At 54.4% G+C, this 26,495-nt stretch overlaps 1 protein-coding gene across 1 annotated transcript; it reads left to right on the top strand.

Moving 5' to 3' along the window:
• Positions 1-203: 203 nt before the first annotated feature.
• Positions 204-25,325, top strand: chpfa (chondroitin polymerizing factor a). Its single transcript, XM_059967469.1, has 4 exons — positions 204-611; positions 1,889-2,453; positions 16,464-16,646; positions 22,581-25,325. The coding sequence occupies exons 1-4, from the start codon at positions 349-351 to the stop codon at positions 23,841-23,843; spliced, it is 2,274 nt and encodes a 757-aa protein (XP_059823452.1). The 5' UTR covers positions 204-348; the 3' UTR covers positions 23,844-25,325.
• The last annotated feature ends 1,170 nt before the right edge of the window (positions 25,326-26,495 follow it).

Raw genomic sequence — 26,495 nt, 5'->3', positions numbered from 1 at the left:
GGGCGGGGTGGGCGGGGTTACGACTGGCCTGGGGCGGGGTTTGCCGGGTGGGCGGGGTTACGGCTGGCCTGGGGCGGGGTTTGCCGGGTGGGCGGGGTTACGGCTGGCCTGGGGCGGGGTGGGCGGGGTTACGACTGGCCTGGGGCGGGGTTTGCCGGGTGGGCGGGGTTACGGCTGGCCTGGGGCGGGGTTACTGCGGCCACGTCACGAGGAGGAGGCGCGCCCGGACAAAGGGAAGCGGCGGAGCGGGGAGAGCGAGGTCGTGGCTCGGATCTGCCGCTTCCCACCGCCCGGAGGTCCGCGGGCCCGAGTCCCACTGTCGGCTGACCAGTGCTCTGTCCGGCCGCCATGCGCCGCTCGGCGCTGCTGACCACGCTGCGGCCGCTGGGCCCTGTGGTGGTCGGCATCTCGCTCGGCTTCACCCTGAGCCTGCTCAGCATCAGCTGGGTGGAGGAGCCGTGCCCACCCGCCCGCGACAGCCCCGGCCTCCGGGTCCGCAAGGCCAACTCGGTCCCCGCGGGTCCCGACGGCGACAGCGCGCAGGACTTCGAGCCCAGGATCGTCCCGTACAAGGCGGCGAGCCCCAAGAAGCCGGCCAAGAAAACGGTCAGGTGAGAGGCCAGTCCGGGGACCGATGGATCTATGTAACACTGGGCTGCAGAGGTTCGGCACCAGCTCCGACAGCCCAACTCGCCCCGCTGACCTCAGCCCCATTTGCCAGCAGTTGGTCCCCCGTCCCATCTCCCTGTTCGGTAACTGTGTTTAAAACGGTTTAATTGTACCTGCCAGAGCTATACACTTTCCAGCACGTTGAAAACGTGTCTCTCAAACCGCCTCACACCCGCGCCCAATCCGGTTTTAGGCACCCTCACCGCGGGTGACCATCTAACTTTGAAACCTGCCTGAGCCACGTTTGCAGTCTGCCTGGCTGTCCACTCGGCCTCGGGTCAACGGGAATAAACCTGTTCAGCGCTCAGCGTTCAACACCAGCATCCCCTCAGCACAGATCAACATCCACTGAGATTAACTCATTTATCACATGTAGATAAGAACAGTGAAACGTGTAGCTTGTGTTAACAACCAACGCAACCCGACGATGTGCTGGGGACAGCCCTCAAGTGTGGCCACAAATTCCAGCTCCAACATGGCTTATTCCGCAGAACACCAGCAGCAACTTAGTAGCAAAACAACCCTCTCTTTTGAACTCAATCCCTCCACCCCGGGGTGTGTGATGGGACGGTGTAGAGGGAGATTCTCCCTGTGTCTGACCCTGGGAGTGTGTGATGGGACAGTGTAGAGGGAGCTTCACTCTGTGTCTGACCCCGGGAGTGTGTGATGGGACAGTGTAGAGGGAGCTTCACTCTGTGTCTGACCCTGGGAGTGTGTGATGGACAGTGTGGAGGGAGCTTCACTCTGTGTCTGTCCCTGGGAGTGTGTGATGGGACAGTGTAGAGGGAGCTTCACTCTGTGTCTGACCCCGGGAGTGTGTGATGGGACAGTGTAGAGGGAGCTTCACTCTGTGTCTGACCCTGGGAGTGTGTGATGGACAGTGTGGAGGGAGCTTCACTCTGTGTCTGTCCCTGGGAGTGTGTGATGGGACAGTGTAGAGGGAGCTTCACTCTGTGTCTGACCCCGGGAGTGTGTGATGGGACAGTGTAGAGGGAGCTTCACTCTGTGTCTGACCCTGGGAGTGTGTGATGGACAGTGTGGAGGGAGCTTCACTCTGTGTCTGTCCCTGGGAGTGTGTGATGGGACAGTGTAGAGGGAGCTTCACTCTGTGTCTGACCCCGGGAGTGTGTGATGGGACGGTTTAGAGGGAGCCTCATTCACTCTGTCTGCCTCGTACTGCCCCGGTTCCAGGAGTGAGTGACCCTGTGTGTGTTCTCAGGTCCCGCTACATTAGCACAGAGCTGGGCATCCGGGAGCGTCTGTTTGTGGGTGTCCTCACGTCAAAGAGCACGCTAAACACCCTGGCGGTGGCCGTGAACCGGACAATGGGCAGCCACATGGACAAAGTGTTGTACTTCACCGGCACGAGAGGGAGGAAGGTTCCGCACGGGATGTACATCGTGACGCACGGGGACGAGAGGCCCACCTGGAACATGTACCAGACAGTGAAGTACGTTTTCCAGCACTACGCTGCCGACTACGACTGGTTCTTTTTCGTGCAGGACGACACGTACACAGAGCCGGACCGCGTGAAAGCCCTGGTCGAGCACCTGAGCATCGATGCAGACTTGTACATGGGCCGCCCCGAGGAGTTTATCGGCGGCGACACGGAGGGCCGCTACTGCCTGGGGGGCTTCGGCTACCTGTTATCCCGTAGCCTGTTGGTCAGGCTGCAGCCTCACCTGGAGAGCTGTCGCAACGAGATCGTGAGCGGCCGGGCCGACGAGTGGCTGGGGCGCTGTGTCATCGACTACGTAGCGGTCAACTGTGTCAGCGAGTACCAGGTAGGAGGGGCTGAAGTACGGGCTTGGGGTTTAAACTAGGCTGGGGTAGATGGTTTTTTAAATTATTTTTAATTAAATCTTTAAGATAATTACATAGAATGAATAGAATAATAATGAAAAATAATATCAGCCCTCCCCCCAACCCTCTCCCCCCCCCTCTTAACATCCCTATTTTAAAAAAAGAAGTAAAAAACTAAGAAAAAAAGAGAAAGGAAGAAAGAAAGATTGCCTGGATATCGGAGGATCCCCACATGCTCCATGGAGTTCAAAATAGCTTTAGTATATATATTTATTTATTTTCCCCCCAAATATCTAATAATTTTATCTTCAAAGGACCTATATATTTAATCCTATCTTTTGTAGATAGGGGTGCCAAATTTTCAAAAATATATCATATTCATTTCTTAAATTATAAGTAATTTTTTCAAGTGGAATGCAGCTATATATTTCATTATTCCGACAGTCCATAGTTAAGTATGGCTGGGGTAGATGGTTGTGGAGATGGGTGAATAGGGGGTTAGGGGTTTAAACTGTAGGGAGGGGTTAGGCTGTGGTAGATGGTTGAGGGAAGGGGATGAACTGTGAGGGGTTAAGTAGGGGATAGGGGTTTAAACTGTAGGGAGGGGTTAGGCTGGGGTAGATGGTTGTGGAGATGAGTGAAGTAGGATATGCGTAGAGGTTTAAATTGTAAGGAGGCATTAGGCTGGGGTAGATGGTTGGGGGAGATGAGCGGTAGGGGGTTAGGGGTTTAAACTGTAGGGAGGGGTTAGGCTGCAGTAGATGGGAGGAGACGAGAGGTAGGGGGTTAGGCTGGGGGAGATGGGTGATGTAGGATATATATATATTTAAAGTGCAGGGAGGCATTATGCTAGGATAGATGGTAGGGGATCGGGGTTTAAACTGTAGGGAGGGGTTAGGCTGCAGTAGATGGGAGGAGACGAGAGGTAGGGGGTTAGGCTGGGGGAGATGGGTGATGTAGGATATATATATATTTAAAGTGCAGGGAGGCATTATGCTAGGATAGATGGTAGGGGATCGGGGTTTAAACTGTAGGGAGGGGTTAGGCTGCAGTAGATGGGAGGAGACGAGAGGTAGGGGGTTAGGCTGGGGGAGATGGGTGATGTAGGATATATATATATTTAAAGTGCAGGGAGGCATTATGCTAGGATAGATGGTAGGGGATCGGGGTTTAAACTGTAGGGAGGGGTTAGGCTGCAGTAGATGGGAGGAGACGAGAGGTAGGGGGTTAGGCTGGGGGAGATGGGTGATGTAGGATATATATATATTTAAAGTGCAGGGAGGCATTATGCTAGGATAGATGGTAGGGGATCGGGGTTTAAACTGTAGGGAGGGGTTAGGCTGCAGTAGATGGTTTGGGTGGGGGGGGAGAGATTGAGTGGCCTGGGCACTGCTTCATCCACATCACCTCTGTGGGTGAGTACGTGGTGGGCGAGGGCAGTGAAGTAAAGGGGCTGAGTGGGAAGATGAGGCAGGGCTGGGGTGGGTGCAAGGTAGGGGAAGGTGTGAGGGACCAGTACTGAGGGAGGGTCAGCTGGGGAGTGGAGAGATGCTGTGGCAGCTGTTTGATTGGTTTATGGTGTGGTAACTTAGCCGATGAGGCGGAGTTGAGGGGGGTTTGGTTGCTGATGTGGATCTGGTCCTGTGCAATGGGACGGGTAAAATTAAAGAGCTTGTAGTTAGGGTTCCTCTTGGAAAGGGATCAAAGTGTTACTGAAATTCTCATAGTATTGGCTGGTTTATTGTCACATGCACAGTGGAAAATGTATGCTGTTCGTTATGTACAGTGCATTGAGGTAAGACGAGGAGAATCAACAACAATGAAGTATAACATCAGTTGCAGAGGGAGTGCAGTGCAGGTAGACAATGTGTAAGACCATAACGAGCTCATACAGGCATAACAATAACAGTTGCAGAGAAAGTTCTACAGTTATAAAGGTGCAGGAGCATGATGGGGTAGATTGTGAGGTCAAGCTTCCATCTTGTACTAGGGAACCATTCAATCGTCTTGTACCAGTAGGCTGGAAGCTGTCCTTGAGTCTGGTATGAGCTTCCAGGCTTTAGCATCTTCTGCTCGTTGGGAGATTATCAGGAGATTCGGAGACAGAATGTCCGTGTGGGTGGGTATATGAGTATGCTGGCTGCTTTACTGAGGCAGTGAGCAGTACAGACAGAGACACGGACGGGTTTCTGTGACATGCTGAGCTGTGTCCATAACTCCACAATTGCTTGTGGTCAGGGGTAGAGCAGTTGTTGTACCAAGCTGTTTATGCGTCCAGGCAGAATGGTGTTTCAATAAAAATTGGTGAGGGTCAACAGGGACGTGCCAAATTTCGTTAGCCTGCTGGGGAAGTTGTGGCCTTGGTGAGTTTTCCTGGCTGTGACGTCGAGGTGATTGGACCGGGAGAGGTTATTGGTGATGTTCATTCCTGGGAATTTCTGCATGTTCTTCCCATGGATGCGTGTGTTTTCTCCCCACAGTCCAAAGATGTACCGGTTAGCAGGATCATTGTAAGCTGTCCTCTGGTTAGGCTTGGCTTAAATCAGGCTCAATGAGCCAGAAGGCCCTGTTCTGTGTTGGATCACTAAACAAAATAAATAATATAAAATAACCATGAAACTCGGGGGCCCCTGTCCTCAGCACTGTTGAAGTAAACAGGAGCACGTGCACCACCCCTATTCCCGAAGCTCTCTTGCTTTGCTGGGGAAGGTTGTTGTCGTGAGGGGTCAGTGGTGGAAATGGTGAGCGGTGCAGCAGATGGAGAGGAGCAGGGGCATTTTGTGTCCTTGGGTTTCCAGGAGGCATTCGATAAGGTGCTGCAGAAGGGACTTACCCATAAGGTAAGGATGTGCGGAGTTGGTTGGTTAACCGATAGAAGGTAAAGCATTGGGATAAAAGGGATTGGCAGTCAGTGGTGAGCAGAGTGCTGGGCTCACAACTGTTCACGACATACATTAACGATTTGGAGGAGAAGACTGAGTGAGGAGTATCGAAGCTTGCCGATGACATTGAGTGGGAGAACAAATTTTGGGGAGTTAGCAGAGACGGAGATGGGTTTGGTGAGTGGGCAAGGGTCTGGCCGATGGAGTACCACAGTACATGTGAGGTCATCAACTGGAAGGAAAAATAAGAGATCAGGTTATAATTTGGGAAAGATTTCAGCATTCTGTTGTGCAGAGGTACTTGGCAGAGCTTGTATCTGGAATCACGAAAAGTTGGTTTGCAGTGGCAACAAGTTAACAAGAAGGCAAATGTTATCCAGGTGCCCAGGAAGAGTGTGGTGTCCTGCCTCAATGACATTTGCCCAGTAGCACTTAAAACACTTCATTTTTGTGTATGTGAGAGGTCAGTGATGAAACACATCAGCTCCTGCCTGAGAAGTGACTTGGATCCGTTCCAATTTACTTGTCGGAGCAACAGGTCTACAGCAGATGCCATCTCATTGGCTCTTACTCAACTCTGGAACAGCAAGAATGTATACATCAGGATGTTCTTTATTGACTACAGCTTAGGTTCAATACTGTCATCCCCCAAAACTAATCAATTGGCTTCAAGACCTTGGCCTCAATACCTCCTTGTGCAACGGGGTGTTGAATTTCAGCCCCCAGGTGGTTAGGATTGGCAATAACATCTCTCTCCATCAGCACAGCTGCACCACCAGGCTGTGTGTTTAGCCCCCTGCTCCTCTGGCTTTACACTTACGACTGTGAGGCTGAGCACAGCTCCAATGTCATGTTCAAGTTTGCCAATGACACCGCTGCTGTGGACTGATGGTGATGAATCAGTATACAGGAGGGAGATTGAAAATCTGGCTGAGTGTGCTATAACAACCACCTCTCATCAATGTCAGCAAGACCAAGGAGCTGACTGTAGACTTCAGGAGCACAAAGGCTGAGAGTGAATGGCTGATTTTTCAGAGCGAAGGGAGTTTTTTTACTACTCGGGTTAAAGAGAGACAAGACTGCGCAGACGCGTGACATCAGCCAGTAGAGCGCAAAAGGTTTAAAAAGAAGGCAGCCATATCCAGCAGGCCGCGTTCGGAGCGGGCCGCAGAGTGAGAAGAGGCAGAGTGACAGGGCTTTGGCTCAATGGGCTTAGGCGGAAACGGGACAAGGCGAGGTAGGAAGTATGTGTGTGAGGCCAGTTTTCTGTGCTCGGTGTCAGATGTGGGAAGTCCTGAAGTCTCCCAGCCTCCCGGATGGCCATATCTGCACCAGGTGTGTCGAGCTGCAGCTCCTGAGGGACCAAGTTAGCGAACTGGTGATGCAGCTCGATGACCTTCGCCTGGTCAGGGAGAGCAAGGAGGTGACAGAAAGGAGTTACAGGCAGGTGGTCACTCCAGGGCCACGGGAGATGAACAAGTGGGTCACAGTCAGGAGGGGGAAGGGGAAGAGTCAGGTACTAGACAGTACCCCTGTGGCTGTACCCCTTCAAAATAAGTACTCCTGTTTGAGTACTGTTGGGGGGGACAGCCTACCTGGGGGAAGTGGCAGTGTCCGTGCCTCTGGCACAGAGTCTGGCTCAGAAGGGTAGGGAAAGGAAGAGGATGGCAGTAGTGACAGGGGACTCTATAGTTAGAGGGTTGGACAGGCAATTCTGTGGACGCAGGAAAGAAACTCAGATGGTAGTTTGCCTCCCAGGTGCCAGGGTCCAGGATGTTTCAGATCGAGTCCAAGATATCCTGCGGTGGGAGGGAGAACAGCCAGAGGTCGTGGTACATATTGGTACCAACGACATAGGTAGGAAAAGGGAGGAGGTCCTGAAAACAGATTACAGGGAGTTAGGAAGGAAATTGAGGAACAGGGCCACAAAGGTAGCCATCTCAGGATTACTGCCTGTGCCACACGACAGTGAGAATAGAAATAGAATGAGGTGGAGGATAACTGCGTGGCTGAGGGATTGAAGCAGGGGGCAGGGATTCAGATTTCTGGATCATTGGGACCTCTTTTGGGGCAGGTGTGACCTGTACAAAAAGGACAGGTTACACTTGAATCCCAGGGGGACCAATATCCTGGCAGGGAGGTTTGCTAAGGCTTCTGGGGAGAGTTTAAACTAGAATTGTTGGGGGGTGGGAACCAAACTGAAGAGACTGGGGAAGAGGAGGTTAACTCACAAATAGAGAAAGCTTGGAGACAGTGTGTGAGGGAGGATAGGCAGGTGACGGAGTAGGGACACGCTCAGACTGATGGTTTGAGATGTGTCTATTTTAATGCAAGGAGTGTTGTGAATAAAGCAGATGAGCTTAGAGCGTGGATCAATACTTGGAGCTATAATGTGGTGGCCCTTACAGAGATTTGGCTGGCTCAGGGGCAGGAATGGTTACTTCGAGTGCCAGGCTTTAGATGTTTCAGAAAGGTCAGAGAGGGAGGCAAAAGAGGTGGGTGTGTGGCACTGTTGATCGGAGATAGTGTCACAGCTGCAGAAAAGGTGGACACCATGGAGGGATTGTCTACGAGTCTACGAGGAGCATGCCTTATGAGAATAAGTTGAATGAACTCTGCCTTTTCTCCTTGGAGCGAAGGAGGATGAGAGGTGAACTGATAGAGGTGTACAAGATTATGAGAGGCATTGATTGCGTGGATAGTCAGAGGCTTTGAAGTGGTTGCCACAAGAGGACACAGGTTTAAGGTGCTGGGGAGTAGGTACAGAGGAGATGTCGGGTAAGTTTTTACTCAGTGTGGTGAGTGTGTGGAATGGGCTGCTGGCAAATGTGGTGGAGGTGGATACGATAGGGTCTAAGAGGCTTTTAGGTAGGTACATGGAGCTTAGTAAAATAGAGGGCCTGGGTAAGCCTAGTCATTTCTAAGGTAGGGACATGTTTGGCGCAACTTAGTGGGCCGAAGGGCCTGTATTGTGCTGAAGGTTTTCTATGTTTCTATGAAAATCAAAGGTCCATGAGCCAGTCCTCACTGGAGGATCAGAGATGGAGAGGGTTAGCAGCTTTAAACTGAGGTGTTATCATTTCCGAGGACAGGTCCTGGCCTCAATTTGTAAGTTCAATTATGAAGAAAGCACAGCAGCACCTCTACTTCCTTAGGAGTTTGAGGAGATCCGGCATGATGTCTAAAACTGACAAACTATAGACGTATAGTGGCGAGTATACTGCCTGGCTGCATCACGGCCTGGTATGGAAACAACAATGTCCTTGAGCGGAAAATCCTACAAGAAGTAGTGGATACGGGAGAGTCTATCACGGGTGAAGCCCTCCCAGCCACATCGACATGAAACACTGTTACAGGAAAGTGGCACCCACCCTCAGAGACTCAGGCCGTGCTCTCTCTCACTGCGGCCTTCAGGAGGAAGGTACAAGAGCCTAGGGACTCGCTCCACCAGGTTTAAGAATAGTTATTACCACTCAACCAGCAGGCTCTTGAACCACAGGGGATAACTTTGCTTGCTCCCACAGCCATGGATTCACTTTCAAAGAGTCTTCATCTCATGTTCTCAGTATTTATTACTCATTTATTTATGTTGTTGTTTCTGTTTACACTGCCACGGTTTGTCTTCACCGGTTGAAAGCCCGGAGGTCATTTATTGATTCAGTTATCGTTACTATTCTGCAGAATTATTGAGTGTGCCTGCAGGGAAATGAATCTCAGGGTAGTATATGGTGACATATATGAACTTTGATAGAAGTTACTTCGGACTTTGAAGTTGGACTATGCCTTCATTGCATGAAGGATTAAGTTTAAGAGCAGAAGGGTATGAAGCCTCACCCGGTCTCCTCACTGGAAGGGTATATTTGGAGGCCGTGCAGAGGAGATTCACCAGCTTGATTCTAGAGATGAGGGACTCGGCTGAGGAGAGGTTGAGTCACCTGGGACTGTGCTTGCTAGAATTCAGAAGAACGAGAGGGGATCTTGTAGGAATTATGAAAAGGGTAGGTATGATAGAGGCAGGAAAGTTGAGACACGAACTACGGGACATAACCTCTGGGTTTGGAGGCATAGATTTAGGATGGGATGAGGAGAAACTACTTTTCACAGGAAGTAGTGAATCTGTGGCATTCTCTGCCCAGCAAAGCAGTGGAGGCTGCCTCATTTAATATGTTAGTTAGAATTTTGCATAGATTGAAGATCGTTTAATGTCATTTCCAGTACATGAGTGTAAAGGAGAACAAAATAATTGTTACTCCGGATCCGATATAGCACAGAAAAAGAATTAGATAAAGAACACAATAATATAAAGCACAATAAATATAAATACACAAGATGGTTTATCTGTCCATAAAGTGACACTAGGCACAGCCCTGCTGAAGGGTTTCGGCCTGTATTTTCAATAAAAGTTGCCTGGCCTGCTGAGTTCCTCTCGCATTTTGTGTGTTGCTCCGATTTCCAGCCTCTGCAGCTTTTCTCTTGTTACAGGAGAGTCTGTTTAGGTGTGTGACAGGAAATGGAGAAGTGGTGGTGACTGGGGGTGTGGAGGGCTGAGTTAGTGGGTGGGGGTATTCAGCAGGAGAGTGAATGTTTCTGGGGAAAAGGCAGTAGGTGTGGTTGAGTCTACGGCCAGATCAGCCGTAGCCTTATTGCCTACAACCCAGATGGCCGACTTATGCTCCTGTTCTTGTCAGGAAGGGGCCCTGGCAGAATGTGGGACAAACAGCCTCTGTTTCAGAGAGCAGATGCACGCAGCCCTGCAGCATACCTGGTCTCCCGAGGCCCGAAACACAGACCCGGCTCTCAGCCCAGTCCAAAGCTGGCAGTCCTGACGTAGACAGAAAGCTGCTGGGAGTTCAGATTGGAGAAGGGTGGGGGTTTGATCTCGTGTTAGATCTGCTACTGTGTCATAGAGGGCCCTGGCTGTGCACAATCCTGTCAGAAAGTGTAGAATCCTTTCAAACTCCCTTGTTCAGCTCCTCTTGATGTGAGTCCTCCCCTCCGATCCCTGGTGCTGCCTTGGCATTGTGCCCAGGGGCAATACCCGTGGGCCACTGTCACAGGAACAGCTACACTGGCATGCCAACTCTCCTTCCCCCCCCCCCCCCCCCCCACTTCCCTCTGTGGGTGTTCTCAGTGACTAAAACTGAGCTACGTAGAAGTGGGAAATGGAAAAGTCTAGTGCAGAAATTGTAGGGGCCCGAGCAGAGATGTTTAAAACGTGTTTGGCAGGGGGTGAGGTGCTGGAGGATAACTAACGTTGGGTTGCTTATCAGAAGGGCTTTAAGAATAAGCCAGAAAATTGCAAGCTGGTGAGCCTGACACCACAGAGTCGTGGAACACTGCACAGAAGCAGACCTTTCGGCCCATCTAGTTCATGCCAGACTATTAATCTGCCTAGTCCCATCGACCTGACCATCGCCCTCCATTCTCCTCCCATCCACGTGCCTGCCCACATTTAGCTTAAATCTAACCCGCTTCCACCACTTCCATTGGCAGCTCGTTCCAGATTCTCACTACCCTCAGAGTGAAGTAGATCCCCCTTAAACATTTCACCTTTTACCCTTAACCCATGACCTCTAGTTCTAGTCTCGCCCAACCTCAATGGAAAAAGCCTGCTTGCATTTACCCTATCCATACCCCTCATAATTTTGTACACCTCTGTCAAATCTCCCCCCCTCCTCCTACACTCCAGGGAATAAAGTCCTAACCTATTGAACCTTTCTTTATAACTCGGGCACTCAAGTCTCTCCACTCTTTCAATCTTATTGACATCCTTCCTGTAGGCAGGTGACCAGAACTTCACACAGTACTCCGTTAGTGTCTCTGGGTCTCAGCCCGAAACGGCGACGGTTTACTCCCCTTCGTAGATGCTGCCCGACCTCAGGTTCCTCCAGCGCTTTGTGTGTTTCTCAAAGTTTCCAGCATTTGCAGAATTGCTTAATAATGCAGGAGGAGGTGACATAATACCTTCGCTGATCTCGCTCTCAGTGATCATCAATTAGCATGAACTTCTGTTGTCGTCCCTGTGTCGTTTCTGTGGGACACCACACTAAATGATTGGTTTCACTGTCACAAAGTATGAGATGGAGGTTAAATTGTGGTAAAGTTTTATTTTCTGACGTGGCTCTCGTTTGATTAAATCTGTTGTTAAAGTTCCTGTAATTTCATAACTGCAGAATAATCCCCAACAGGGAGAAGGGTTGTGGATGGGTGGGTCAGTTAGCCGTGGAGTTTCTGATTCTGGGGCCTGTGAGGAGAATCCCATCCTGGTATTGGGAGTTTCGAAATTGCTGTTGAAACACGTTTCCCGGGAAGAGCTAGATTCCAGGAGCACGGACTCCATTAGAGCCTGTTCTCTGGGTGACAAGGAACGCATTACAGACGCACAAGCACAAGAGATTCTGCAGACACTGGAAATCTAGAGCAGCACACACACAATGCTGCAGGAACCCAGGACAGGCAGCATCTAGGGAGGGGAATAAACAGCCGATGTTTTGGGCCGAGGCTCTTCCTCAGGACTGGAAATGAAGGGGGAAGAAGCCGGAAAAGGTGATGGGAGCAAGGGAGGGTGATATGTGAGAGTGGGTGTCGGGGAGGGTGGATGAAGTAAGAAGCTGTGAGGTGATAGGTGGAAAAGGTAGAGGGCTGAAGAAGGAGGAATCTGATAGGAGAGGAGAGTAGACCACGGGGGAAAAGAGAGGGGGCATTGGCAGGTGAAGAGAAGGGGTAAGACAGAATGGGGAATGGAAAAGGGGGCAGGGGTAGAAATGATCAGAATGAGAGAATTATGGAGAGGCTGTTTTCTGTGGGAGTGTCAGCTGTGGGGGACTGGGAAGGGGTGCTGGTAATCACAGAGAGGACAGACCCTTGTGCCCACTAGGTCTAGACTGATCTAGTAACCACCCAGACTAATTGCATTTCCCAGCACTTTGTCCACACCCTTCTCATCTTCGGTGACTGAAGTGGTTATCCAGGCGCCTCTAACACATTGTGGGAGTCTGCACTAACCCTGAGGGAACATTCCAGAATCCATCCTTGCCCCAAACCTCTGTTTGGTTTTTGTCTGTGCCCATGAGAAGCTGCAGAGAGTTGTGGGCACGTTCTGCTCAGATTCTCTAGGCTTCTCACTGCCTCAGTAAAGCAGACAGCGTAATCAAAGGCCCCTCTAGTCTCCCGCTCCCATCGAGCAAAAGCCTCAAAGCCTGTACAATCAGGATTAAGGACAGCTTCCACTCTGCTTATCAGACTATTAAGTACTGTAATCCTGGTCTTGCGATCTACCTCACTATGATCTTGTCTCTAACTGTTACACTTTATTCTGCATTCTGTTATTGTTTTACCTCATTCTACCTCAATGCACCGTGTGATGATCTGATCTGTATGAACAGCCTGCAAGATGTGTTCCACTCTATCTCAGTTCGTGTGACAATCGTAAACCAATTCCAAAACCACCTTGACTCCACCCGCGTGATTTTGTGTACCTCCATGGTCCCCCTGACTTTGACTCTAAGCCCGGTCTCTCCAGTCTCCAGTCCCAGATGACATTCTGGTGAACCACCTCTGCACTCTCTATAGTGCAGTTCCATCCTTCCCATTGCGTGGGGACTGGAACTGGACGCAGTACTCCCCTGTGGTCCAACCAGTGTTAAAGATGAAAGTGTTAATCTAGCATTGAAAGATGCGGTGAAATGTGTCATTTGTGTCTCCGTCCTTCCTGCACCAACACGGGGCTCATTGTTCACTAACCCTAGCCCATCCGTCTTTGGATTGTGGGAGTTTCCAGAGGAAACGCATGCAGTCCTGGGGCGAACAAACAAGCAGGCAGGGGTGAGAACTGAACCCCAGTGTTAGGGTGCTAGCCTGTGCTGTAATAGTGGTACACTATACACTACCCTGCTGTACCCCACCCCCCAAAGCAATTCAGAGTCCAAACATAGAAAACCTACAGCACAATACTTCAGCCCACAAAGCTGTGCCCAACATGTCCTTAGCTTAGAAATTACCTTGGGTTACCCATAGCCCTCTATTTTTCTAAGCTCCATGTACCTGTCTGGGAGTTTATTAAAAGACCCTATCATATCCACCTCCACCACTGTTGCTGGCAGCCCATTCCACACACTCACCACTCTGTGTTTTTTATTTTATATATAATATATATCTCCTCTGTTCCATGTTCTATAGCCTCATGCTCTTGTAGTTTGTGCTCAGCAGGGACTGGGGGGGGGAGGAAGCAATTCAACCTTTCAAATATTGAAAAGCCTAGACAGAGTGAATGTGGAGAGGGTGTTTCCTATAGTGGGGGAGTCTAGGACCAGAGGGCACAGACTTAAAATAGAGGACATTTCTTTAGAAAGAGTTGAGGAGGAATTTATTTACCCAGAGGGTAGTGAGTCTGTGGAATTCACCACCTCTGATGGCTGTGGAGGCCAAGTCATTGGGTTTATTTAAAGTGGAGGTTGGTAAGTTCTTGATTAGTCATGGCATCAAAGGTTCTGGGGAGAAGACAGGAGAACGGGGTTGAGAAGGATAGTATGGTGTAGCAGATTCAATGGGCTGAATGGCCTAATCTCCTCCTATATCATATTGTACGCACTGACCATGATGGATATTGACACTAGTCCTATTTCTCTGAATGTAACCTGTACCCCTCTACACCATTCCTATCTAAGAATGTGTCCAAACACTTCTAAACTTTGCACGTGTACTCTCCCATCTCTTCTTGCAGCTTGTTCTATGTACCTCCTGGGTGAAGTTGTCTGCTGGTTCAGAACTCAGATACGTATTTGTAGGGTAATAACTATTCCTGAACCAGGTGGTGTGGGACCTGAGGCTTTTGTGCCTCCTTCCTGACGGCAGTTGTGAGAAGAGAGCCTTGGCCAGGGTGGTGGACGCTGCTGTCTGGTGGCTGTGCTCAGTGGCGGGACGGACTTAGCTGCACACTTTCTGTAACTTTCTCCATTCCACATTAGTATTTCCGTACCAGGCCATCACGCAGCCAGTTGGGATACTCTCTACTGTGAATCTGTAGAAGTTCATCAGAAGTTTTGGCAGACTCCTTGTAGGTACAGTCCTCCACACCAAACAACATCCTGGTGAATCTCTGCTGCACTCTTTTCTATTGTTACCAGGTGTGTCCCCACACGTTCCAACGCCAGAACAATACGCTCACAATATTCAGCAGCGACACTGCCAAAACCAGCCCCTTTCCCACTCTCTCACAGACAGGCCGCCAACCCCAGGACTGGCTGCCACCAGCCCCTTTCCCACTCTCTCACAGACAGGCCGCCAACCCCAGGACTGGCTGCCACCAGCCCCTTTCCCACTCTCTCACAGACAGGCCGCCAACCCCAGGACTGGCTGCCACCAGCCCCTTTCCCACTCTCTCACAGACAGGCCGCCAACCCCAGGACTGGCTGCCACCAGCCCCTTTCCCACTCTCTCACAGACAGGCCGCCAACCCCAGGACTGGCTGCCACCAGCCCCTTTCCCACTCTCTCACAGACAGGCCGCCAACCCCAGGATTGGCTGCCACCAGCCCCTTTCCCACTCTCTCACAGACAGGCCGCCAACCCCAGGACTGGCTGCCACCAGCCCCTTTCCCACTCTCTCACAGACAGGCCGCCAACCCCAGGACTGGCTGCCACCAGCCCCTTTCCCACTCTCTCACAGACAGGCCGCCAACCCCAGGACTGGCTGCCACCAGCCCCTTTCCCACTCTCTCACAGACAGGCCGCCAACCCCAGGACTGGCTGCCACCAGCCCCTTTCCCACTCTCTCACAGACAGGCCGCCAACCCCAGGACTGGCTGCCACCAGCCCCTTTCCCACTCTCTCACAGACAGGCCGCCAACCCCAGGACTGGCTGCCACCAGCCCCTTTCCCACTCTCTCACAGACAGGCCGCCAACCCCAGGACTGGCTGCCACCAGCCCCTTTCCCACTCTCTCACAGACAGGCCGCCAACCCCAGGACCGGCTGCCACCAGCCCCTTTCCCACTCTCTCACAGACAGGCCGCCAACCCCAGGACCGGCTGCCACCAGCACCTTTCCCACTCTCTCACAGACAGGCCGCCAACCCCAGGACCGGCTGCCACCAGCCCCTTTCCCACTCTCTCACAGACAGGCCGCCAACCCCAGGACCGGCTGCCACCAGCCCCTTTCCCACTCTCTCACAGACAGGCCGCCAACCCCAGGACTGGCTGCCACCAGCCCCTTTCCCACTCTCTCACAGACAGGCCACCAACCCCAGGACTGGCTGCCACCAGCCCCTTTCCCACTCTCTCACAGACAGGCCGCCAACCCCAGGACTGGCTGCCACCAGCCCCTTTCCCACTCTCTCACAGACAGGCCGCCAACCCCAGGACTGGCTGCCACCAGCCCCTTTCCCACTCTCTCACAGACAGGCCGCCAACCCCAGGACTGGCTGCCACCAGCCCCTTTCCCACTCTCTCACAGACAGGCCGCCAACCCCAGGACTGGCTGCCACCAGCCTCCAGTCCCCGACCCTGGCTTGCAAACATCGGGCTTCTGATGTTTGGTTTTTGTACCTTAAGAAAGCTTTTTTCTTAATCTTGACTAGACGTTCATCTCTGTAGACAACCATGGGTTGTCTACACCCTACCATCCTTCTCATCGTGATCTTGTCTACCCGCACTGCGCTGTCTCTGTACTTTTATTCTGCACTCTGTTACTGCTCTACCGGTGCACTGTGTGATGATCGGGCTTGTATGAGTAGGATGCAGGACAAGCTTTCACTGTATCTCAGTACATCTGACAATAAACAATTTCCTGTGACAATATTTAACTCTCCCCTACCCAGTGCAGCTGTTTGTGGCCATCCACTCCATCCCCAACCCTCATGATTGTACAGACCTTTACAAGATCCCCCCTCAGCCGCTGTCTCCCGGGGAAATGGTCCCAGCTTGCCCAATCTCTGCAGCCCTTGATGTAAGGCTAGCAGCATGGTGTAAAAGGGCTGAATGGCTGTTGGGCCCTGGGGTCAGACCAGGGGCTGAGGGCAGGGTGGCTAGCGGGAGAGTGGGGTGGGTAGAGTGGCATCTTGGAGGTACACAGGCTCCGCCAGAAGGGTAACAAGTTTGCCTCCCTCCCCACAGGGCACCCGGTATCGCTACTTTGAGCTGGGGAAGGCGACGGACCCCGATAAGGAGGAGGACGCAGGCTTCCGCAGCGCTCTGACCGTCCACCCGGTGCTGGAGCCCGTCCAGATGTACAGGCTGCACAAGCGATTCACACAGCTGGAACTGGAGCAGACCTACCGGGAGATCCAGACACTCCAGGTGCTGACCGGGGGCAGATCTCCACAGTAGAAGGGGTGGAGAGTGTACCGTGGGAGGGGCAGCACTGGAACTGGAGCAGACCTACCGGGAGATCCGGGTGCTGACCGGGGGCAGATCTTGGCCATGGGAGTGGCCGTAGTGTGGGATAGGCAGCCCGGAGGGACTGTACTGAGGGAGTTTCCTCCAACTTGCTTTGAATTTGTGGTGATTATTTTAAGAGCTTTCCAGTTTTTCCTAAAAAGATTTCAGGTTTGGAAATTTTAAAATGTTATCCGTGCGATGGCTCTGGGAATGAGGGTGTGGCTGTTTGATCAGTGCTTGGTCTCTCTGTTTGGTGGGTGGTGTGTTTGATCAGACCCCCTCACCGCCGTCATCACTGTGATGTCGGCCAGTTTCTGTCCTGGTAGGGGGTGGGGAGGGAGACAGGGACACGCGTGGTGACTGGAACAGGATACGTGGGCATCGAGCCAGCACGCGTCCAGACACCCCCAGTCCAATGCGCCTCTCGCCCACATTTCCCCCACACGCAGACAGACCCCTACCACAGTGTTCTGTCGTTGGATGAGGCTAGGGGGTCTGAGGGACAGAGACTCCGTCAGAGTCCAGAAACAGCTAATATGAGGGGGCATCATTTTAAGGTATCAAAGGTGGATTTTTTACACTAAGTAATGGATCGTGCTGCTGGGAATGGTGGTGCCCCCATCCCTCACACTCTCCTCCACCCCTACCGCTCTGGAGGGAGGGGGGCAGACAAGATGCCAGACGTCTGATATAAAACCAAAACATTCTGCGGGGAGGCGGAAGCCTCAGCAATACGGGGGGCGGGGGGGGAGGGATTATTGAGGGAGGGTCTCACTTTGGGGCGGGCACTACACGGAGCTCCGCACGATGAGGCAGGTGGTGGTATCAATCTGTTTTACCCTCTGAACCTCCCACTTCCCCCGTACCCTGCTAACTCTCAGTGCTGATATGTGGCCCTCATTTCTCCCTCCCCTCTGCAGAGGCCGCCTGCCCTCTCGAATGTCAGACAGCATTTTGGCTTCCTTTGCCACGCGGGCTGCCTCGGTGTTCCGTGCTGGGACGGGACGCGGGCCTGAACCACAATGAACTTCAGGAATTGCTGGAGTGCTGGCGCCTGTGCGGAGAGAGAGAGGGAGAGGGGTAGAGTTAGCGTCTCTGCCACCGTCCTCTATCAGAAACCAACCAGCTGGATGTCCCCCTCCTCCTCTCCCAGACAGGCCGAATGGCTTCCTATACTATCCTTGAAGGGCAGAGCAGCCTGTCGCTCGCACGCGTCCTGCCCCGGCTGGGGAGCGCATCAAGCCAGTCGATGTGCGTCCTGTGCTGGCTGGGTAGAGCAGGAGGCAGCACTTCCTGTGCTATCCCAGCCAGACGTGTCGTGTAGTAACTGGAGTTACGTTCTGGTTGCCTCATTACCGTAAGGGTGTAGAAGCTCCAGAGAGGGTGCAGAGGAGATTCGCCAGGATGGTGCCTGGATTAGAGAGGGTGCAGAGGAGATTCACCAGGATGCTGCCTGGATTAGAGAGGGTGCAGAGGAGATTCACCAGGATGCTGCCTGGATTAGAGGGTGCAGAGGAGATTCACCAGGATGCTGCCTGGATTAGAGAGGGTGCAGAGGAGATTCACCAGGATGCTGCCTGGATTAGAGGGTGCAGAGGAGATTCACCAGGATGCTGCCTGGATTAGAGAGGGTGCAGAGGAGATTCACCAGGATGCTGCCTGGATTAGAGAGGGTGCAGAGGAGATTCACCAGGATGCTGCCTGGATTAGAGAGGGTGCGGAGGAGATTCGCCAGGATGCTGCCTGGATTAGAGAGGGTGCGGAGGAGATTCGCCAGGATGCTGCCTGGATTAGAGAGGGTGCGGAGGAGATTCGCCAGGATGCTGCCTGGATTAGAGGGGGTGCGGAGGAGATTCGCCAGGATGCTGACTGGATTAGAGGGGGTGCGGAGGAGATTCGCCAGGATGCTGCCTGGATTAGAGGGGGTGCGGAGGAGATTCGCCAGGATGCTGCCTGGATTAGAGAGGGTGCGGAGGAGATTCGCCAGGATGCTGCCTGGATTAGAGAGGGTGCGGAGGAGATTCGCCAGGATGCTGCCTGGATTAGAGAGGGTGCGGAGGAGATTCGCCAGGATGCTGCCTGGATTAGAGAGGGTGCGGAGGAGATTCGCCAGGATGCTGCCTGGATTAGAGAGGGTGCGGAGGAGATTCGCCAGGATGCTGCCTGGATTAGAGAGGGTGCGGAGGAGATTCGCCAGGATGCTGCCTGGATTAGAGAGGGTGCGGAGGAGATTCGCCAGGATGCTGCCTGGATTAGAGAGGGAGCGGAGGAGATTCGCCAGGATGCTGCCTGGATTAGAGAGGGTGCGGAGGAGATTCGCCAGGATGCTGCCTGGATTAGAGAGGGTGCGGAGGAGATTCGCCAGGATGCTGCCTGGATTAGAGAGGGTGCGGAGGAGATTCGCCAGGATGCTGCCTGGATTAGAGAGGGTGCGGAGGAGATTCGCCAGGATGCTGCCTGGATTAGAGAGGGTGCGGAGGAGATTCGCCAGGATGCTGCCTGGATTAGAGAGGGTGCGGAGGAGATTCGCCAGGATGCTGCCTGGATTAGAGAGGGTGCGGAGGAGATTCGCCAGGATGCTGCCTGGATTAGAGAGGGTGCGGAGGAGATTCGCCAGGATGCTGCCTGGATTAGAGAGGGTGCGGAGGAGATTCGCCAGGATGCTGCCTGGATTAGAGAGGGTGCGGAGGAGATTCGCCAGGATGCTGCCTGGATTAGAGAGGGTGCGGAGGAGATTCGCCAGGATGCTGCCTGGATTAGAGAGGGTGCGGAGGAGATTCGCCAGGATGCTGCCTGGATTAGAGAGGGTGCGGAGGAGATTCGCCAGGATGCTGCCTGGATTAGAGAGGGTGCGGAGGAGATTCGCCAGGATGCTGCCTGGATTAGAGAGGGTGCGGAGGAGATTCGCCAGGATGCTGCCTGGATTAGAGGGGGTGCGGAGGAGATTCGCCAGGATGCTGCCTGGATTAGAGGGGGTGCGGAGGAGATTCGCCAGGATGCTGCCTGGATTAGAGGGGGTGCGGAGGAGATTCGCCAGGATGCTGCCTGGATTAGAGGGGGTGCGGAGGAGATTCGCCAGGATGCTGCCTGGATTAGAGGGGGTGCGGAGGAGATTCGCCAGGATGCTGCCTGGATTAGAGGGGGTGCGGAGGAGATTCGCCAGGATGCTGCCTGGATTAGAGAGGGTGCGGAGGAGATTCGCCAGGATGCTGCCTGGATTAGAGAGGGTGCGGAGGAGATTCGCCAGGATGCTGCCTGGATTAGAGAGGGTGCGGAGATTCGCCAGGATGCTGCCTGGATTAGAGAGGGTGCGGAGGAGATTCGCCAGGATGCTGCCTGGATTAGAGAGGGTGCGGAGGAGATTCGCCAGGATGCTGCCTGGATTAGAGAGGGTGCGGAGGAGATTCGCCAGGATGCTGCCTGGATTAGAGAGGGTGCGGAGGAGATTCGCCAGGATGCTGCCTGGATTAGAGAGGGTGCGGAGGAGATTCGCCAGGATGCTGCCTGGATTAGAGGGGTTGCGGAGGAGATTCGCCAGGATGCTGCCTGGATTAGAGGGGGTGCGGAGGAGATTCGCCAGGATGCTGCCTGGATTAGAGAGGGTGCGGAGGAGATTCGCCAGGATGCTGCCTGGATTAGAGAGGGTGCGGAGGAGATTCGCCAGGATGCTGCCTGGATTAGAGAGGGTGCGGAGGAGATTCGCCAGGATGCTGCCTGGATTAGAGAGGGTGCGGAGATTCGCCAGGATGCTGCCTGGATTAGAGAGGGTGCGGAGGAGATTCGCCAGGATGCTGCCTGGATTAGAGAGGGTGCGGAGGAGATTCGCCAGGATGCTGCCTGGATTAGAGAGGGTGCGGAGATTCGCCAGGATGCTGCCTGGATTAGAGAGGGTGCGGAGGAGATTCGCCAGGATGCTGCCTGGATTAGAGAGGGTGCGGAGGAGATTCGCCAGGATGCTGCCTGGATTAGAGAGGGTGCGGAGGAGGTTCGCCAGGATGCTGCCTGGATTAGAGAGGGTGCGGAGGAGGTTCGCCAGGATGCTGCCTGGATTAGAGAGGGTGCGGAGGAGATTCGCCAGGATGCTGCCTGGATTAGAGAGGGTGCGGAGGAGATTCGCCAGGATGCTGCCTGGATTAGAGAGGGTGCGGAGGAGATTCGCCAGGATGCTGCCTGGATTAGAGAGGGTGCGGAGGAGATTCGCCAGGATGCTGCCTGGATTAGGGAGGGTGCGGAGGAGATTCGCCAGGATGCTGCCTGGATTAGAGAGGGTGCGGAGGAGATTCGCCAGGATGCTGCCTGGATTAGAGAGGGTGCGGAGGAGATTCGCCAGGATGCTGCCTGGATTAGAGAGGGTGCGGAGGAGATTCGCCAGGATGCTGCCTGGATTAGAGAGGGTGCGGAGGAGATTCGCCAGGATGCTGCCTGGATTAGAGAGGGTGCGGAGGAGATTCGCCAGGATGCTGCCTGGATTAGAGAGGGTGCGGAGGAGATTCGCCAGGATGCTGCCTGGATTAGAGAGGGTGCGGAGGAGATTCGCCAGGATGCTGCCTGGATTAGAGGGGGTGCGGAGGAGATTCGCCAGGATGCTGCCTGGATTAGAGGGGGTGCGGAGGAGATTCGCCAGGATGCTGCCTGGATTAGAGAGGGTGCGGAGGAGATTCGCCTGGATGCTGCCTGGATTAGAGAGGGTGCGGAGGAGATTCGCCAGGATGCTGCCTGGATTAGAGAGGGTGCGGAGGAGATTCGCCAGGATGCTGCCTGGATTAGAGAGGGTGCGGAGGAGATTCGCCAGGATGCTGCCTGGATTAGAGAGGGTGCGGAGGAGATTCGCCAGGATGCTGCCTGGATTAGAGAGGGTGCGGAGGAGATTCGCCAGGATGCTGCCTGGATTAGAGAGGGTGCGGAGGAGATTCGCCAGGATGCTGCCTGGATTAGAGGGGGTGCGGAGGAGATTCGCCAGGATGCTGCCTGGATTAGAGGGGGTGCGGAGGAGATTCGCCAGGATGCTGCCTGGATTAGAGAGGGTGCGGAGGAGATTCGCCAGGATGCTGCCTGGATTAGAGAGGGTGCGGAGGAGATTCGCCAGGATGCTGCCTGGATTAGAGGGGGTGCGGAGGAGATTCGCCAGGATGCTGCCTGGATTAGAGGGGGTGCGGAGGAGATTCGCCAGGATGCTGCCTGGATTAGAGGGGGTGCGGAGGAGATTCGCCAGGATGCTGCCTGGATTAGAGAGGGTGCGGAGGAGATTCGCCAGGATGCTGCCTGGATTAGAGAGGGTGCGGAGATTCGCCAGGATGCTGCCTGGATTAGAGAGGGTGCGGAGGAGATTCGCCAGGATGCTGCCTGGATTAGAGAGGGTGCGGAGGAGATTCGCCAGGATGCTGCCTGGATTAGAGAGGGTGCGGAGGAGATTCGCCAGGATGCTGCCTGGATTAGAGAGGGTGCGGAGGAGATTCGCCAGGATGCTGCCTGCATTAGAGAGCTCGTCTCATGAGGGTGGGTTGAATGAGCTCAGGTTTTTCTCTTTGGAGCGAAGGAGGATGAGTGGAGAGTTGATGGAAGTATGCAAGATAATAAGAGACATGGATAGAGAGAATAGTTAGGAGACTTGTTCCCAGGGTGGAGATGGCTAATCAGAGGGATAATTTATAGGCGATTGGAGGAAAGTATGAGGGGATGTCGGCGGTAAGTGTGTGGAACGCCCTGCTAGGCGGGGACATTGGGGACATTTAAAAGCTTCTGAGATAGGCACGTGGATGATGATGTGAGAGGGAGGGGTACGTTGGGTCTGTGCTGATCTGATTTACTGTTCTGCCATCGGTAACTGGGCGTTGCGTGTGCTTGCGTCCGCAGGAGGAGCTGCGGAACGTGACTGGCCTGGCCGAAGAGGGGGAGTGGGCCAGCTGGCCGCTGGGCATCAGCCCCCCGTTCCGGCCGCGCAGCCGGTTCGAGGTGCTGCGCTGGGACTACTTCACGGAGGAGCAGGTGTTCTGGTGCGCGGACGGGGCCCCCCGCTGCCAGCTGCGGGGCGTCGACCGGCTGGACATCAACGACGTGCTGGAGACGGCCGTGCGGGAGCTGAACCGCCGCTACCAGCCCTCGCTGCGGCTCCGCAAGCAGAGGCTCCTCAACGGCTACCGGCGTTTCGACCCCACCCGGGGCATGGAGTACACGCTGGACCTGGGCCTGGAGGCGGCCACGGAGCGCGGCCACAGCCGCTCCATCACCACCAGGGTGCACCTGCTCCGGCCGCTGAGCGCCGTGGAGATCATCCCCATGCCGTACGTGACCGAGGCCAGCCGGCTGCACGTCATCCTCCCGCTGTGTGCCCGCGAGCGCGCCTGGGCCACCCGCTTCCTGGAGGAGTTCGCCCTGACGGCGCTGGAGAGCGAGGAGAACGCCGTCCTCACCCTCCTCTTCATCTACGAGCCCCTGGAGGCGCAGCGCGTCGGCCACGATGACATCTTTGGCGGCCTCAAGGCCCAGATCGCCCAGTACGAGAAGAAGTACCCCGGCAGCAAGATCCCGTGGATCAGTGTGAAGACGGACTCCCCCTCACAGATCAAGCTGATGGACGTGATCTCCAAGAAGTACCCGGTAGACACGCTCTTCTTCCTGGTGGCCCCCAGCAGCCAGCTCAGCCTGGACTTCCTCAATCGCTGCCGCATGAACAGCATCGGCCAGCGCCAAGTCTTCTTCCCCATCCCCTTCCAGGAGTACGACCCTCGAGTCGCCTACCCCAATCAGCCGCCGCCCCTCACCGTCGACCTGCTGAAGGACGCCGGCCACTTCGACCGCGACTTCTTCGAGGCCGCCTGCTTCTACAACGCGGACTACATGGCCACGCGGAGCAAGGTGGCGGCGGCCGCCGCATTGGATGGTGAGGAGCTGCTGGAATCGCTGGATCTCTACCAGATGTTCGTCCAGTTCTCAGGCCTGCACGTCTTCCGGGCGGTGGAGCCGGCGCTCAGGCAGGCTCCCGGGCAGCGGGCCTGCGACGCACGGGCCAGCGAGGACGTCTACCACCGCTGCCTGCAGAGTAACCTTTTGGGGCTGGGTTCCCGGGCACAGCTGGCCATGCTGCTCTTCGATCAGGAACAGGGCAACAGCACCTGAGGGGGTGGGATTCCACCGTCCTGCCACCCCTCTCGTCATCCCGGCCCTCCCCTTCCCTGCCCCCCTATCACCCGCCCTCCGACGTCCCCCGTCCTCTTGCTCCCCGCTTCCGTTCCCTCTGGAGGTGCTCACTGTCATGGTCGGCTCCGCTTGACGGCTCCACAGCTGGACCAGATGCAGGCGGAACGCCCTGACACAGACGCTCTTCTGTAAATGGCGTTGCCCCTCCGCAGGCGGAACAGCCCAGCATGTTACTCCGCAAGCGGGTGGGCGTAAATGGGACAGGCACCCTTCCCTCTCTGCGTGTCCTCTGCACCACCCTGTCACCTCCCCTCCGCACCACCCCAATCACAAACTCCCTCATTCCCTCCGTGCTGCCTCATCCCTCTCTCCCTCCCGCGCAGTCCTATCACACAGTAAGTCTCTCCCACCTCCTGCACCACTCCATTGCACCCCCTCCCTTCATCCCTCCACACACCCCGTCGCATCCTCCCTCCCTCGCTCACTCCGTCACACACTCCTCCCTCCTTCCGCGCCGCCTCTTCGCACACTCCCAGGGCAGGGACGGACTGCTCGACACTGCCTTCTCCGTACGGAGCTCTGTCTCACTGCCCTGCGCCATCGCCCCGGAACGCACTCCCAGGGTCAGAATGCTCGATACTGCCTTCTCCACGTGGAGCTCTCGTCTCGTGCTCTCCGACAATCTCTATGCAAAGTCAGTGTTAGATTCGGCAGCGCCACTCCGCCTGCGTGAACTCGGCTCAGATGGAAGAGGATGCAGGGAACTTACAAATCTGTAGTAAAGCCCGTGTCCCCGTGGGGGGTTTAAACCCGATTATAAGCCGCCGGGCAAGGACTGCAAAACCCTGGATTCGGCTTCCATCGGTACAGATGGGTTTGGGCGCTTACTGTTCAATCAGGAAGTCTCGTTAGACCAAAGAAATGTGTCTTCCACTAACTGGTACTCCGGTCCAAGGGCTGGTGTAGGAGGGAGGCTGAGAAAGCAGCCCCTCCCAGTCTCACTCTGATGCCAGTGGAACGGACAGCTGGACTTTAGATTTTGGTGATGTATTTGGGAGTTCTGCAAACTGCGTGCACCGAACAGCACCGGTAAGTGCAAGTTTTAGACTGAGGGAGGTGGATGGTGGGAGCTGGACAGCCACTGTGTACCCAGCTTAGGGTCGCCAGTTCCAGATGTGCCCAGTACAGCCTGGCCCTAAAACATGTTTGATCTGTGTGATCTGGGTCCTGGGGAATTTCAAAACTACTAATTCCATCTCCAAAAACAGAAACAAACCCAACTCCAATTTATAAATATATTTTGAGAATCTTCAAACTTCACAACTATGATATAATCCACATTGTTTCCAAGTACATTGTAACGATCAGCAGTAAAAACATCTACAACATTAGGTTGGCTCAGTGAAATACTGCGCATTGGAAAATGTTTCAAATAAATTGATTTCTGATTTTTGAACTTCACTCTTTCTCTTCCTGCCTCACTTTGACCAGCAATTCACAAACGTACACTGTCATTATCTCTGAAGAACCCCCACCCTCAAACCTCGGTGGGAGGGAGGGGCCGCTCTCACCTCCCTTCGTGGACAGGCCCTTCGGCCCACTGGTTTGTGCTGACCATCAAGTTGCTGCCAGCTGTGCCCTGATTCCACCCCAGCACACGGCGGCTAATTTGCCCGCCCGCCACTGGACATTTCTGGGATGTGAGAGGGAACTAGAGCACCCACCGCAAACCCATGCAGTCACGGGGGGGAGCATGTCCACTCCACACAGAAAGCACAGGAGGTCGGGGTCGAACCTGCAGCTGGGAGCCACTGGTCGCCCATTGTCCTGTGGGATCATGCTATCCCATGTCAGATCACACCATCTGCGCCGCAGTCTGGCATCCCTCCACCCCCACAGGGAACCTCTTCGGCCTCTCACCAAAGCATCCCACCCACAGCTCTTAAAGCCATAGCTCCTGGTCACCACTCACTCGAGTGTACCAAATCCAGGAGCATGTGTTGAGAACACAGACACACACACACACACACACAGACACACACAGACACACACAGACACACACACACACACACACACACACACACACACACACACACACACACACACACACACACACACACACACACACAGTGTAGGTACATGGACCACCGGAAGGAGGTACCCTCACACACGGGTGTAGGTATACAGGCGGATGGAGGTACCCTCACACACACACACACGACAGGTGTGGGTATAAAGACAGATGAAGGGGTGTAGGTATACGGACAGGTGGAGGGAGGTACGGAGAGGGGTGTAGGTACAGAGACAGACGGAGGGGTGTGGGTATACGGACAGGTGGAGGGAGGTACGGAGAGGGGTGTAGGTACAGAGACAGACGGAGGGGTGTGGGTATACGGACAGGTGGAGGGAGGTACAGAGAGGGGTGTAGGTACAGAGACAGATGGAGGTACAGAGGGGGTAGGTATATGGACAGGTGGAGGGAGGTACAGAGAGGGGTGTAGGTACACAGGTGGAGGGAGGTACAGAGAGGGGTGTAGGTACACAGACAGGTGGAGGGAGGTACAGAGAGGGGTGTAGGTACAGAGACGGGTGGAGGGAGGTACAGAGGGGTGGAGGTACAGAGACGGGTGG

The sequence above is a fragment of the Hypanus sabinus genome, chromosome 4 (genome assembly GCF_030144855.1).
Source record: "Hypanus sabinus isolate sHypSab1 chromosome 4, sHypSab1.hap1, whole genome shotgun sequence".
Taxonomy (NCBI): Eukaryota; Metazoa; Chordata; class Chondrichthyes; order Myliobatiformes; family Dasyatidae; genus Hypanus; species Hypanus sabinus.
The sequence above is the reverse complement of the archived record's forward strand: the minus strand, read 5'-3'. Positions and strand labels throughout refer to the sequence as shown.

Coding starts and splice junctions, on each gene's coding strand:
- chpfa (XM_059967469.1), top strand. CDS start 349: ATGCGCCGCTCGGCGCTGCTGACCACGCTGCGGCCGCTGGGCCCTGTG. Junction 2,454..16,463: donor ACTGTGTCAGCGAGTACCAG/GTAGGAGGGGCT, acceptor CCCTCCCCACAG/GGCACCCGGTATCGCTACTT. Junction 16,647..22,580: donor GGGAGATCCAGACACTCCAG/GTGCTGACCGGG, acceptor TTGCGTCCGCAG/GAGGAGCTGCGGAACGTGAC.